Source organism: Harpia harpyja, chromosome 8 (genome assembly GCF_026419915.1).
Source record: "Harpia harpyja isolate bHarHar1 chromosome 8, bHarHar1 primary haplotype, whole genome shotgun sequence".
NCBI lineage: Eukaryota > Metazoa > Chordata > Aves > Accipitriformes > Accipitridae > Harpia > Harpia harpyja.
In genome coordinates, this window is record NC_068947.1 from 45,212,197 (window position 1) to 45,227,586 (window position 15,390).

The following is a 15,390-nucleotide window of genomic DNA, read 5'->3' on the forward strand; positions in this document are numbered from 1 at the left end:
TTAATAAATATTTTAACTAAGTGGTTACTACTAAATTAAATACTACTCATCTTAAAACAATCTTAGCTCCATACCTAGTCTTGTGACAGTTTAACTTCTTGCTGCTGCAATTAACTGACAGCATGAAAATTTCAGCTCAGTCAGACCTCAAATTCCTAGCCCTTGTAGTTGTGGGGGAGGAAGGGAAATGTGCTTGAAAACATGCTTTGAGAGGACCTTGAAATTTAAAGGGACAGAACAAAAAGCACATAAAAACCTGCTAAAAAGAAACATCAGGATTTTTAAGATGTAGTCAGTATTTTGTGGGCTTGCTTGCGATCACCAGTATTTTTGGTCAGCATGTAGTGCATGCCCGGTGGAACAACTACGCAGCAAAAGAAAAACCAAACAGGGAGTTTTCTCACATCGTCATTTGCCTCAAGCTGCCAAAACACGAGCATATTATGGCACATATCTATATATTTATTCTGCCAAATCTATACACTATTCATCATTACTCTTCCAGTTCTTGCTTTAGGTACACACATAGGTCATTAATTCTCCCTCTCTTCAGGAAGGAAACACTGTAGTGGACAATACAATAGCACTGCAGCAGAGTCTTAAAGGTACTGAAGTAGCTGAGTCAGTCTAGTACCTTCCCTCACCCACTCCTTACATTTTTTTCATCATTTCCAATGCTCCTTTCAATTTTAGTTTATTAAGAAACAAAAGTCCTCAGAAACATTAAGTTTAAATGAGGAAGGTAGTTACATTGGATTATCCTAGCAAAGTGACCCTGAATTAAAACTGCATTTCTAACTCCCCAACAACAGTGACTTGGTTTTGAAGTGGTAAGTTTAACAGCATCTTAATTGGAAAAAGATTCTTGCTAACCTGCCCCACCCCACACAAAACCAAAGCAGTTATTCCTGTTCCTGAAGGCCTGCCCAAACCATGACACCAAAAACCTAAGGTTTTACTGTGTCAAAATGTCACTGGGGACTTCCACCATCATACCACACGTACGATCTTTACCAGCAATTAAAGATTTTTTCCTGCACTAGAAGATAAGATGTTTTCAGGCTCTTTCTGCCCTCATCTCTTTCAATGATGAGGGGATAAGCAATAGAGGAAAAGTTTGCTGACTCTGAAAACTGGAGCCGCCTTCCCCTCCAAGAGCATACTGAACTAGCCATTTACTTCCACAGCATCCTTGTAAGTGTGAAAAAAGGCAAGTCTTCCTCCAGAGACAGGTTCTCTTTAAGGAAGGCTTCCAATATTTCCCCTAACATTTCCCCTTTCTCCAGCTACTACAGAAGACCTGAAAAGAAGTAGCAAGATAATCTTTTCTCCAACAGTAAGCAATGATGTCCAGTAGATTAGTATCACAGTAGTAGTGATGTTTAGTAGATTTAGTTAACCCTTGTTCTTTATCAGCTACAACAGCCAAAAATGTAGTCTCTGCTGACAATCTACTGGGGAGAGATGTAGACTAGAGCTGTGTCCACCTTTGGCCTTTTGCATGGCTGCATACTAATTCAGGACAGGCTGCAAGAGTTACTAGATTGGCTTTAGGACCTAAGCGCTTGCCTCCCTCACTTTCATCATCCTGCTAATGGTAAAACCTATTCTGTACCACAAGAGACAGCAATACATTTATCATTTTGTGGACAATTCATTATTATTTTATTCCATTTTTGTCTTTGAAGTATAGACCCCAGTATTTTGCTCCTCCCCAGAACATGCCTGCCAGCTGGGTCAAGCAAGTAGGAAAAGCAACTTAATCAGTATTTTTCATTGATAATCACCATTTCAGTTTGCTTCTGTCCAAAATCTTCAAGGAAATCTCTGCATCACTTTCCCTCTTGTGCGTCTCTCCAGTCCTAATTATAAAATCAGAAACTCTTCCCATGCAGGCATATCCTTTGGCTAAAAGGTATTGATAAAGAATCAAGTCCAGTCAAATCTATTGTATTTTCACCCCCTGCAATCCTAATTTACCTAGACAGGACAGCTGATGGAAGAGGAAGGTTAGCTCCCTTCCAGAAGGCTACAGGCAGGCCCAGGAAAGAGCACAGTTTATCTCTGTGTCTTGGGTATAATAGACAGTGCAGCACCTACACCCCTCCAAACCATCATCTCCAGCCCCACGCTCTCATCTCGCTCCCATTACCACCTTTAAATGCCAGATACCAGGTATGGTGACTTGTTCTAGCCAAATCTAAGCCCTTCAACATTTCAGGCAAGATCTGAAAAACATGAGTTTGTAGCCTTCCAGGAAGACATGCCATCAATAGGGATAGTTTGGCAAAAGCTGGGAAAGGTCCTGACTTACTCTTAGTCTTATCACCACGCTCAGACTCTTGTTCTTACCTCTTTTATTTAGTGCAGTATCATCTGTTCAGAGGTGTAACTCCTTTTTCACTCCTCTTCCCTCCTTTGCCTGAGCACCCAGGAGCTTCTACATGTGCCCCACAGTGGAGGCAGGAACAGAAAATATGAAAAGGCCAGAGAAAAAGAGAGGTTGCATGCACTCATCGAACTGTTTCTTGGATAGCAAGAAGACACATGTACAAGCCTACGTCAAATTACTACAACCTTTTTAAAGCTTACTGGAACAGTCCCCCTTTTGGCTGCAAAAAACTGCTGTGATCCTGTTCTCAGAAGTACCGCAATCAATGATGTGCATTGTTTCACAGAGATATCACTTTGGGGGCCTACCAATGCAAAATTTAACATCAGTTATACTGACACCAAATACCCGCTCCATGGATGAAAAAAAGGAGTACAAAGCATCAGCCAGTGCATCCTGCCAGAAAACCCTGATGAGCAAAACACAACAGAGCACAGGCATTAGGTATCACTGAAATGGCACTCAAATAGGAGCAGTATTTGGTGCAACTGTCTGATCCTGAGTTAATTAGCCCTGCTGAGAGGCAGAACACATTACCTCCAGCTTGGGGCTATCACAGGGTTGCTATGCCACCCTTGAGATCCAAGCTAATATTTTGGCTCAGATTATCACAGTGCAATGTGGATCCCTGGCACCAGCTCAAGGTGACAGCATGTTCCCTTGCATGGTGTAGACACACAATTAAAACTGCAAGCGTAAAAGAAATAGCTGGTTTGATATTTCTCAGCTGGTGAATGTTGGTTTTAATTATTTTTCCCCTCCAAGATAGAAAACAATATTCCCTAATGTTCCAAAATGGCTCGGGGCTCATTCCAACAAGGGACACACTTTTTGTAGCACAGTTAAACACTGCTAACTCGAGTTTAAAAGTCAGCCCTGGGTAGATCCAAATCCAACTTGTGGCTTTGAGGGGAAGAGGAACAATAACAACTGCTGGATTCTCATCTAACTGGTGCTTTCTAAGTATCACAGATTTCCAGAAACCTTGCCTATAATTACAATCAAGAATAAGATCAAATCTACAGCCTCAGGTTCTTGCCTGCTTTTGTGCCTTGAGATGAAGACTAGAAGGCAGTGGCCAATTCATGTCAAGGTGTACAGAAGTTGCCAACAGGCATTTCCATATGCTTTCCCTGTCCTGTCCCTCCACAGACCTCCCCCCAACACACTTCACTTTTTTTTTTTTTCCCCCTTTTCTTTCTTCCTTCAGGATACTTTAACACAGCCAAGCAGTTATTGCCATGCCTAGCAGCCATCATGATGCAGTGCAGTACAAAAACAACTACTTCAGGTTTTGGTCAAAAGCTAACCTGTGCATGCAAGTCCAAAGCAAGTATGAGCTGAGCACAAATAGCTCTGCTTCCTCAACTCCCAAAGCTTTAATCAAAGCAAACACCGCAAATCCAGCTCTAACTACACCTTTAAAAAAAAATTAAAAAACCCAAACAATCACAAATTCAGTAACACAGCCTTAGCTGAAAGATTTCTTCCAGCCCTGTTGTACTCTCCCAGATTAACCTTTAAAGCTTTAGCCAGCCTAAGCTAGGCTGCTATTTATGTATTACACATCATAGGTGTCGGTATAATACATGATAGAACAAAATACACAGAGAACGCATGCTATAAATCCACACACCTCCTCCTGCATACTGTGGTGACAACATTGTTCCTTCTCAGCCTGTTTCCTCTCTCTCCCTTCAGCTCTTCTTCCAGAAAGGCTGGAATATAAACAACCCATGCAACATGTTCTGGGGGTCAGAGTTCAAATCAATTTCTCCTCATAGCTTGACTTGCATAACTGAAAAAGTTTCTGTCAACTTGAGCTGCTCTTCCTGAAGGAATAGAGCATCATGGTTTTAAGTTGTTTTGCTTCTTCACCTCCTTTTAAACTACAAAGATGACAGGCATACTACACAATGCTTCAGAACACAGAAAATCATTAATAGAAAGATATACATCCCACTACAACATTAGTTACTCATTCACACCCACTGTTCTTTGTCCATGAATGCCTGCAGAGTCAGAGGCTCGAGATCAAATGAACAATCTTTCTTAGGTTTCCCAGAGAGAGAAGATGGAAAAAGTAGAATGCGAAAAGGCTGGGAAAAGCCACATGAGTCAGGTTTCAAAACAGTTCAGTTACAAACTTCATCAGCTCACCAGTTTTTTTCCCCCAGAAACCATCATCAATCTAAATAAATAAACATCCAACCAGGGAATTTTATCTGTATTATGCATGCACATATTGCATTAAGTTCACCTTAAAACAAGACACACTTTGTCTTCTAATAATGCCTAGGGTATCTAAAACATCCAGCTCTGGCTGATTTGGAGCTAGTGATTTAACCTCAGCTCTCAGAAAAACGGCTGGAAATTACGAAATGAAATCTACCAGTCAGCTTGGGGAAAATAAAGAATAACCTCAACCCTAGGCTAAAATAAATCACAACCCCCCCCCCCCCCCCAAACCAAAACACACTCACAAGCAACATCAGGGCTCTCAAGGGCAGAGGGAATCATGTGGAACTCAACCAAAAAAAAAAAAAAAAAAAAAAAAGATAACCAAGAGGGCTAATTTACTTGCTTCACTACCAGCATCTGGAGAATTAAATGGTCCCCATCTACATCAAGTCCCAAGTAAATCAGACTAATTTCTCACTTAGTTATAACAGTACAAATCCTGATCTGTACTAGTGTCAGAATCTGTCCCTAAAGAGACACAGGTGCTTTTTGTAGGACTAGTTTTCACAGTAGCATTTGCAAGCCCCAGTCACGATTAAGTCCAAATACGGATGGACTGCCATCATCTGATGCCACAGCTCTTTTTACTGGAATTTTTAGTCTCCTTATTTTAAAAAGCAACAAGTTACATTATGCAGGTTTGTGTGGATTAAGAGACCCAGCAAATAGGTATGAACATGCTCCTACCAGTATACAAAACGAAGAGTTTAATTTTCATTTAAATAACATGCAAAGCATGTCTGTAGTCAGAGCCCCAAACATATTATGTTCAGTGATTTTTGCTGTTGTTCCCTATCTTGCCTCAACTACTAAAAAAAAAAAAAAAAACACAACAAAACCACACACACACAAAAAAAAAACCCCAAATCCCCAGCTGTTTCAGATGGAATTTACCCCAACAGCAGATTCTGCAAGTCAATCTGCTGCGATGCTTGTATGCCAATGGAGAGCTCTGGGATTCTCAGGAATGCAGCAAAACAAGTCAGTGAAAAGTATAAAGCTAAATTAATTCAGGGAGGGAGGAAAATGGAGATAAGTGGTAGTACTTACCCCACACTACTACTAAGTCTTGGAAGTTTCCCAGGGCAGCAATCCTGCCAGCTCAGGAGAAAGCTGCAGGACACCAACACTTTGAGCAGCTTCTCTGATAACATTAATGCCTTACACTTCCAGTCCTCTCAATTCAGCATTGCAATGAAAACATTCACACTGCCTTTGGATCTTGAAAATTAATCCAAATACAAACCTTAACTGCTAACTACTGTAAGAAAGCTAAACCCAAACTGACAGTGCCAAACTGGAAAAGCTCAAATATTGTAAATACTAAGGCTATTTTCAAAAGCCCTCTTTATATGTAGCTTAGTTTTCTGAGCACTAAAGCTCAAAAAATATTATTTACAACAACAACAACAAAAGGTGCAAGAAGAAAAGCTCTAATGAGCAACTTCATAACTATGACAATGCTTTGTGGACGTAAAGTGGTTTTGAGCTAACAAAGAACTGTTGTACAGGTTGCAGCGGAGCCTGTATCTGATCCCCTAAAGGCTTCTAGTGCTTTGTTTCATTTTTTAAACGTGAATACAGGAAAAACTACCATATACAATATCCAAGCAGTACTTATCCTGAGGATTTTGAGTGCTAAGAGATACATAGGATAGTTGAAAAATGTAGTCCTGAAGAACACTTAATACACCACGTAAAGTCCTAACTGACACCTTTTCTGAAGGGGAAAGGTTGCCAGTAAGTCTACATGTGTTTTAAAAAAAAAAAAAAAGATTTGTAAGGTAATGAGCTTTCCAAGGAGAACAAAGATGTAGGCGTATCTGACTTCAGCATTCAGAGTGTCATTAATTGTGTGTTTCCTTGGACAAAGCTGAAATCAAATTCACAATAAAAACCCAGGACAAAGGAGCAGGCTAAAAGACATAAAACCAGAACAGGAATTCTTCACATAGCAATTGTTAGTTGCTGTAAGGGAACTCATCTCCTGATAGAAAAGTTTGCACAAGTTCATTTACATATTTCTGTGTCTACAGAGCTATAAAATGACACTACAACAGCCCATATTGCAGTGCTAACTTCTAGTGGGTATTTATCCTATAGTGGAGTTCCTAGCCCTGAATTATGCACCTTAGTTTCCTTACCTATACATGAGGAAAGCTAATTATCTCTGATGGTAATCTTCAATTGCCATCTGTCTGGGATGAAAGCTGCCTAAATTAGTCAGTAGGGAATGCTGGGAAAGCTTATATGCTTTTCTCAGCGCTACACAGAGACGCCCATTTAGGACTTTCAGACCTCAATCCTCACTGAAGGTTAAACACAACCCATTTCCTCACCAAAACTGAAAACTGATGTATTAATGGTTTTGGGGGGGTGTGTGTGTTTGTTTTTTTGAAAAGGACAGTCACCCCTAAAACTGAGTGGAGTCGATGGTGCATTTCACCCCACCCACCCTCTTTCACGGTCTCACAGCACTCCTGCTGGGATTGCCCTGTAGTGGCTAAAATGCCTACGAGCCCAGCTGAGAGCCAGGAGGTGCGCGGGCAGCTGGGCAGCCTTCCTGCCATGGGTAGATTGCAGACACACAGCCACGTCCCCGCTGCAGGGATGGCTTCACACAGTACCTTCTGCTGCATACCATCAGCTCCCTCAGTTTGATTTGTTACTTCCTAAGCCAAGTCTGGTTTGCTGTCGGTGTAACAGAGTGTCTATTTTTGCTGCTTGATTCTCTCTTTCAACAGTCCTACAGCAAAATGAACAGGAGTTTCTTCAAGACTGTAGTATTTTTAAATAGATTAGCTGTCCTCCCCTACCTGATCTTTGCTGAGCTTCAGATTTGCCCAAGGCTGTATGTGGGAGTATCTCCTCTGAAGATAAGAGAGCAATGTCCTCTGAAGATTGTTAACAGAGTAACGGGTAAGCCCGGAGACAACACAGGGTTCACCTCCCCATGAGTCACAGCAGGGCGACGGACTTCTTTTGTGGCACAGATCTGCTGTTCCATGACCAAACTGGCCCACGCTGCAGCAGGGATAAAACATGAAGTCCGATATTTGCTTCAGATAAAACTGGAAGTCCTCTAGAGCAAGACACACTGTAAGCAGGACCTGCTGTGTTGCCTACTGACATCTCTTCCTTGCTACCCTGACCACACCAAATTCAGCTCAGCCTCCAGCATCACTGTGTCTTATCAGGTTGCTAATCATGCCACAGACAACGCAGAACTCCATTAGAGCATGAAATGCAGTACAGTAAAAGGCTTTTTGTTCTATCACATGTGTTCTTAGCATGAAATGAGGTTTATGCAATCATACCCTGTATGCATGCGTGCATGTCCTTTCTTTCCCTGTAGAACTTTTGAAGCCCTTTGGCTAATTTCAGTCAAATTTGACAGGAGATTAGGAACTTAAAGCGTGTGAGATCTCCACAGGTTTTGCAAAAATAAACAGGCAGCTGGGTGGAACAAAGAAACCCCATAAGCTCATCTTTCATTAAAGATCAGAAAGTCATCAGAAACCTGGTTTCATTATATCTGCTCGTCACACGATTGCGTGGCAGAGATGCTATAAGAGCCTCCGGACATTAAAAAAAAAAAGTGCTAAAATTTGAAAAGCCTTGCACAAACATACAAGTGTCCAAATTTCCCAAAACTGTTGTCTGAAGTTAAACATTTCACATATCCTTTTCAGTCACTTAATAGATAGCGTTAGCTGACTTCAGTCAACCCAGCTTCAAAAAAAGTCACTCTGACACCAGCCAGTATTTATTATAGGAAATACTCTCTGTGAAATCTGAAGAATGAGATGCATATTCTATTTCACTTCACCATTCTTTCCAAAAAGCTCTGAACAACATTCTCAATTTAGATTAGAAATCTTTAAACTAATACAAAACCTACAGTTTGAGGCTAAACCATCTAAGAACTGATGTCCCAAGCTGAAAACAAATTAAGGCGTGCCATTAGCACAGAAGAAAAAAAGGAATGAAAATAGCTATTCGATTCAAATTACTCCAATGAAAATGAAGTATTTCCTTAACAAGTTTTGCAAAAAAAGGCAGTCAATCCTGAGAAACTGTACAAATGGTATTTACACTGACCAGTATTTTAACCATCTGACTACTCAAAACCCAGTTTACACACCCGGCCTATGCTCCACCACACAAGTTGAGCAACACAGGCAAAAGAAACACTCTGCTATGGCAGACCAATGTCCATCTTTCCCACTAGCCTGCCTCCAGCAGTTGACAGAGGGAGATGCTATTTAGGGATAGCACATTGTGGACATTTTGTGGTTCATTCTCCTTGCAGCACCTACAATTGTTTAGTACAGGATGTGGAGTGTAACATCCCTGCCTACTCCTTTTAGCATCCTTTTATGGACCTGCCAACACCTACACCTGGGAACCAGGGCAGAAAAAAGGACAGGAAACCCACCAAAGGAGACTGAAGTGGTACTACTACATCAGAGCTGCTGAACCACAGGGCACTTCACTGCAGACAGAGTCTTGAGGCCCTCAAATTTTGAGAATGGGGAATTAAAACTGCCACAGGTGATTATAAAATTGGGGGAGGTGAAGGATAGGCTTATATAGCCTTCCAGATTCTCAGCTGAGGCAAGTAACTGTCACCCTGTCTCATTAGATATTGCAAAACATTTGGGCAATCAGAGCTAGCTGTAATTTTCCCTAAACTGTTTCCAGCAAAAAACAGGCTTTCGCCAACTAACCAAATGAGAAGGCAGTAACTTGTCTACACAAGGGGCACGATCAAGACTAGCTACCACATGCTAGCAAGCCTTGTATGTGTTCACCAATATGGACAAATCCCAACTTGCTCTGGCGCTTCATCAAGTGGATTTAATATTATTGCTCCAGTTAATCTTGTGCAAATGTTATGTTCAAACAAACCCTACAGGGTATCTCCCATCTATACCACTAACCCTCCTCCTGGTCTCAATCCCACACATTGACTTCAGACTACCTGAAGCACTGTGAAGATCAAGGTGATAGTGTTTCCAGGGTGCTCAGGTGTGACACTGGTGGAGGATGTAGAAAGGCAGGTTCAAGAACAGGAAATACCTATTTTTGACTGCCAAAAAATGAATAAGGTTGTGGTTTCATTCAGCAACAACAGCTCTTAAGCAGCAAGCACCTTCCTCTCTCCTCACTGCAGGGAGGAAACCCCACAAGTTCCTTCCCCTGCACAATACCCTGTGTTAAGCTAGGGTGCTTGTATGCTCCTTTTCCTAAACAGATCATTTCCCCCACACAGGTCACCATGTAGCCAAAACTGTGTCAGCGCAACACACCTGCAAAAATTAGCTGCCCAGGAGGGAGCTACGTAAACCAACAATTACACTGGAAAAAAGAAAAAATATAATGGCAAAAACACAACTTCAATTCCTTTCTTACCCTTGGAAAGGGACGACTCCTCCATCCCATAATGCAATATCATTTGTATTTTATACACGTGCACATATTTTATACTGACTATTAAATGGCCACTACATATGCATATTTCCTCCGCCTACCTCTGCTAAGGCTCTGGGTAAGCCCATAACGTGCCCCTTACACCGTTCTCATTTCACTGCTGGCCACAGGACTCCAAAAAGCAGTAGTGAAAGAAAGCAGCGACCAGCTACTGCTGCGCTGCAAAAGCGTCAGTCTACAGATCCAGTCTAACAAAGAGCTCTTCTGAGCTCTGCAGCAGCTGATCCTTATTTTAGTGTTTTCGACCTGTACTCAGAAGGGTTAGAAACTGTTCTTTTAGAGGTGAGTTGAAGAGTCTGTGGAAGTCTGACTGCTAGCCACCCACCTCACAAATAAAATTTCCTACTAGCTAGTGGCCCAAAAGAAAGCAATATTCCTGCTAGGGGACTGGAAACTTGCACTGTAAATCAACAGATTTTAAGAAGAGCTTCAGTGATTAAGTCTGAACTTCATTTCATTCCTGTCTGCTCTTAAAACCAGTTCCTTGATTACTCCATTCCTGCTCTCCTAACAGGAGGGAGGATCAGCTTTGTGGCTCCTCAAGTTTTCCAGCCTTCCCTTCCCAGTCAGGGAAACTGGGGGCTATTCAATTTTTTGCTTTGCTCCTCCTGGCTCCCCATGGAAGCTGGAATGTAAAGAATAGCGCTAGCACAACGTACTCCAGCTTTACTGCTGCTGCAGGGGCTGGGAGCAGAGGCAACACATAACAGTTACATGCAAACTTTGGGTATTATCTGGGGAGTGCTTAAACTTTGCTCACTTTGTTGCAGTACTGTAAAGGGTCTTCCTCTTGAGGTATCAAGGCTTCACTTTTGCCTTCAAGACCAAAGAATGACCAACATTGAATACTCAAGAGCCACCCCACCTAAACAAAATTAACTTTAAAAGGACACGATATTTTAAGATAGGTACCGAACATAGCAACAAGCACTACGACAAAGTATTTTACCACATTCTGCACCTACATTTGTTCAACACATTTTTCAAAAGGTAGTCATACCACATGCAAGCCACATGTTCCCTATTTTTGCTTCAGAGCACACAGTAGCTAACGCTGCCCATCACTTTTCAACCTTTCTGTACAAACAGCAGCTATTGATATCAGTGATTAATACGCTGAACTGCAAAGCGAGAGCAGATTAATTTCCACACACTACTGAAAGGTGACTTGTAAAGGAAACAACAGCTTGCACATCTCATTTTCCTCCCAACCTCAATACATGCCAAGAAGAGCTAAAGTTTTAGCTTCTTCTATAGCAGGATGATAAAAGAAAGATTTAGCACTTCAAGAAGTTCACACACCAAATAATTAGATAAATAAAAGCAGTTTTATTTTCATTTCCCTTGAAGAGTATGAATAGGTACAGAAGTAGTCATATGTAACATACCAAAAATGGAAGTAGAAGAAACTGGATTAATGGGAAGTTCGGGGGTTTTTTATTCTGCTACAAAGCTCTTGGTCTTTTGAGTAAATGGGTGGTAGAAAATAGAGACCCTGAAAAAGAAAAAACCCTGGACACTCAGCCCATAAATTAATTTCCCAGTATTATTTACTAGCTTGTCTGTAAGGCTAGAGAAATTGATAAACAAATTATTCAGATGGATGACAAATTACTTGTCATAAGCTTGATAAATTAAACTCCTCTTAAATGCACAGTGGACATTTCAACTGATTTAGCTAAAGCAGGGCAAACATCTGTAAGGAAAGATGCCTGTAAAAAGAGATATTTCAAGTAATCTTGAGCCCATTCCTAAAATGCACTTAACTAGGGAGCCACAGCACAGTGTCTCACATCATATACACAGTAAAAACAACCTTTCATGCTTATAAATAAAATAACCTTAAGGTACAAAGACAAACAAACCAAGATCCTGTGCTACAGCTCAAGCCGTGCTGTGGAAGAAAAAAAAATAAGAGCCTTTCCTCACAAGCCCCTTTGAGTCAATGGTGCGGACTGCCTCGTGGAGACTCTCAGTGGTCTTGCAAGTTGTATCTTCAAATGACCCATCTGATTGCATCCTCTTCTAGGCGAAAATACTTGAACCAACCCTCAGCAGCGTATGAAGCAACACGCAAGAAGCAGAAAACCATAAATCAACCAAAGCAGGTTTATGAGAACTTTCCCAAGCCTGTCTTGGGAGGATGGATCAAACCTTTACTGAAAGGCACCAATCATGGTGTGCCCAGAAAATAACAATGAAAAAAAGCCCAGGATAAAAGCGTTAACGGCACAAAAAAGCTATCATAAGAAAGACTATTCCCACTCCCTGCCGCCTTCTATCAAAAAATGAAAACACAAGGAAGAAAGCAATCATCCAAAATCCTCTAGAACTGTCTCTGCCTTTAAGCTTTCAAACATCTGAAGAGGTGGTGAAGGAGAAGCACCTCAAGCGCTTGCCACTGCGAATAAGACTCGTCACCATGCCAGCTGCTGTATTTCCCTCCTCAGTGAGGCAACTCCCCTGCATAATTGCTAAAGCCATTATTTAGCAGCACACACAGTACCTATCAAAGTAACGTCTTGCCAATCACCTTGTCTAGCCAAAACACCATAACTCACCTATTTCCCCACTTCTGTACGACTTAGGACTCAGGCACTTGTGATCTTCCTGCCACCTTTCAGGTTTTGTGGTCCTGCCTACACACTCTGCTGCTGCTCCCATGGGCACTTCCCCAACAGTCAGTTGCTTCCACAGAGAAACCTTCCTCCTGGTTTTTACCAGGGGCATATTTGGACAGTGGGAGTCTCTTGAGTCTCAGGGGATGATTCATACATCCCACAAGCAGGAGAGGTCTCCTAAAGCCAAGACCACCCTCCGGGAGACCATGGGACTTACCCACCTTTAATACTGCTGCTTTAATAAACAGCCATAAGCTTAAAGAGTAACTTAATTGACTCTGCTTCAGTTCAGCAGAGACAGACATACTGAAGAAGCAGGTACTGCATCAAGCTGGAATGAAAGATCCATAGATTTGATTCATGTAGGTGGGAAGAAAAACAATAATACAGCTGGTACAATCTTACAGATGGAAGGTAAGTTATTTTAGTTTCAGAAATAGCACTTCTGTATAACATTTTTACACAGTTCAGTTGCAATAGAACTGCCAGGTTAAAACAAGTAAATCTCATCCCATCGCAAAGTTTGTCCTTTCTGAAGTTTTGCAACAACGTTGTATGTAAGACTAGCTCGGCATAAAGTGGGTGAAGAGACACAAAAACTGAAGAAACCTGGACAGAAAGTTTCAGTCAGGTAAGGGAGCGCCAACAGCCACAAATCCCAGTAGATCAGTTGTTCATTTCACTGGAAATTTTAATTTGAGACAGGACAGCTGGGCTGATCTCACAGCTTGCAATGACTAAAACCAAAACACAACCCCCACTGCCAAATAATAATCCAAAGACTTTTAAAAAAGCAGAGAACACAAAGCTTCCAGGGTTTGTTTCTTCCCTAGACTACAAGTAATGGACTTCCATAGCCTAAGGCAGTCCACTCACAGAGCCATTGTTCCTTCCCCTGCGCCTTCGGCACTTCCAAGGGGCAGTCCCTCCCTTTCGGTACGCCCGCCTAAAGCAATCCTTTGGCGGAACCCGCCTGACCGGCAGCCATGGCAACACGGTGGGATTACCAGATCCAAGCAGCTTAGCAGAAACCATGAATCTCCCCTCGAATTTTATTTACGGACCGCTGCCGGCCGCCGCCCTCTCGGCCGGGAGGCTCCCCCTGCGCGGGGCTGTCCCGCCGGCGTGAGCCCGCTTTCCCCGCTGCCTTGCCTTGCCCTGCACAGCTCCGGAGCCCCCGGCCGGCGCCGCGCCGCTCCCCTACCGCCCGCCGGGCCCCGCCGCCCCTTATCTCCCCCCCCCGCGCCCCGCGGCAGGGCTCTTCGCCTGCAGCCGCGCCCGCCCGCCGCGACTCACCGCCCGCGGGAGGGCCCCGAGGCGGCTCTGGGCGGCCGCGGCAGCATGCGGCAGGCGCGGCAGCTGGCTGCGGGGCTGGGGACGACTCCGGCTCCGCTTGCCGCCCCGGCCCAGGAGCGGAGCTGCTCCGGGAGGCCGGGGAGAGGCGAGCAGCTCCCCCGCCCCGCGGCCGGCAGGGGCCGCCGGGGGAACGGGGACGGCCCCTTCCCTGACGCCCCCTTCCCTCACGGCCCCCGGCCCGCCTACCCGGCTAGGCGGCGGCGCTCCGCAGCCCGCAGGACAGCCCCCCCCCCCCCCCCCCCAACCCGCGGAGCCGAGCAGGCGCTTCCTCCCGCGCTGGCCGGGGGCGGCCGGAGAGAAGCCCCGCTCCCCGCGGCTGCCCCCGCCGCCCGCTGGGGAGCCCCCCCGGCCCCCGCGGGGGGCCCTTCTGCGGCCGCGGGTGAGACCCGGCCCCGGGCAGCGCCTCAGCCCGGCCTCTCCCTCGGCGCAGGCGGTCCCCAGCGGCGGCCGCCCGTGCGCGGCACGAAGCGCATCCAAATGCCGGCGGCGCTTCGGCTTCTGTCAGGCTCATCCCTACCGGTAACCGGGTCCCTGCTACGCCGCGATGTTAATTTTTACCGGGAAGTTCCCAGGAACCCATCTCACCAGCTCTCAAGACGATTAAAATTGTATTCTCTTCGCAGAAGGCTTGTAGAGGCAGGCTTCATCCCTCTGGAAATTCAATTAATTCCTTGAACGGTTTCACCGAGGAACGCGCTGATGTATCGGAATAGCCTTTGAATATGCGGCAATTTACGCTGAATAGCCATGTTGTTGGCAGCTGCTGCCATCAGTACTTACCTGAAGGAGGTTTTCGGGTTGGAAGCATGCATAGACTCTACATGAGGTTAGCTGGAAGCTTTTCCGTCTGAAATAGCGCAAGAGGCGTGGTGAGATGTCTCACGTCAGAAACGCCGGCAAACTCGGTAACAAGCACTTTCAGTGTACCCAGTCCTACGGGTTCAGGCACCATCCACAAGATCCTCTCAGCCTATGCAGCAGCTTACAGAGCTAGCTACGCTTTATAAAGCGGGGGTATTCACTTACCAGCTGTCAACAGAACAGATATTTTATCTTTCAGTCACGCAAGACAAGAGAACAGAACTTGTCGCTTCTTATCAGGGCCGTGCAGGCTGTTGTCAGCAGCCTCTCGGTAGCTTCAGCCTTATTTCCGAACCGTGGCGATTACGATAAGGATGAAGAGGAAGGCTGAGACCCATCTGCAAGAGAAAACCTAAAAGGAAGCACGTTGTGTGTTCAGAGATGTTATTTAGCTCGAGTCTGCTGAAATTCCTCCTCAGTTTATAC

General features: G+C 44.2%; 1 protein-coding gene across 8 annotated transcripts in view; it reads right to left on the reverse strand.

Annotated features, from left to right (window-relative positions):
• The window catches only part of ST3GAL6 (ST3 beta-galactoside alpha-2,3-sialyltransferase 6), a 42,251-nt gene that overhangs the window by 26,753 nt on the left and 108 nt on the right, over window positions 1-15,390 (reverse strand). For 2 of the 8 annotated variants that reach the window (XM_052794226.1, XM_052794227.1), the window contains exon 1: window positions 14,884-14,999. In XM_052794226.1, coding sequence (XP_052650186.1) covers window positions 14,884-14,911 — 28 coding nt within the window. In that variant the 5' untranslated portion in view covers window positions 14,912-14,999. Of the gene's footprint in view, window positions 1-1,787; window positions 1,909-2,352; window positions 2,438-14,043; window positions 14,068-14,688; window positions 14,777-14,883; window positions 15,303-15,390 lie in introns of those variants that run through there. The other 6 variants (XM_052794222.1, XM_052794223.1, XM_052794221.1 and 3 more) reach the window with 6 other exon arrangements.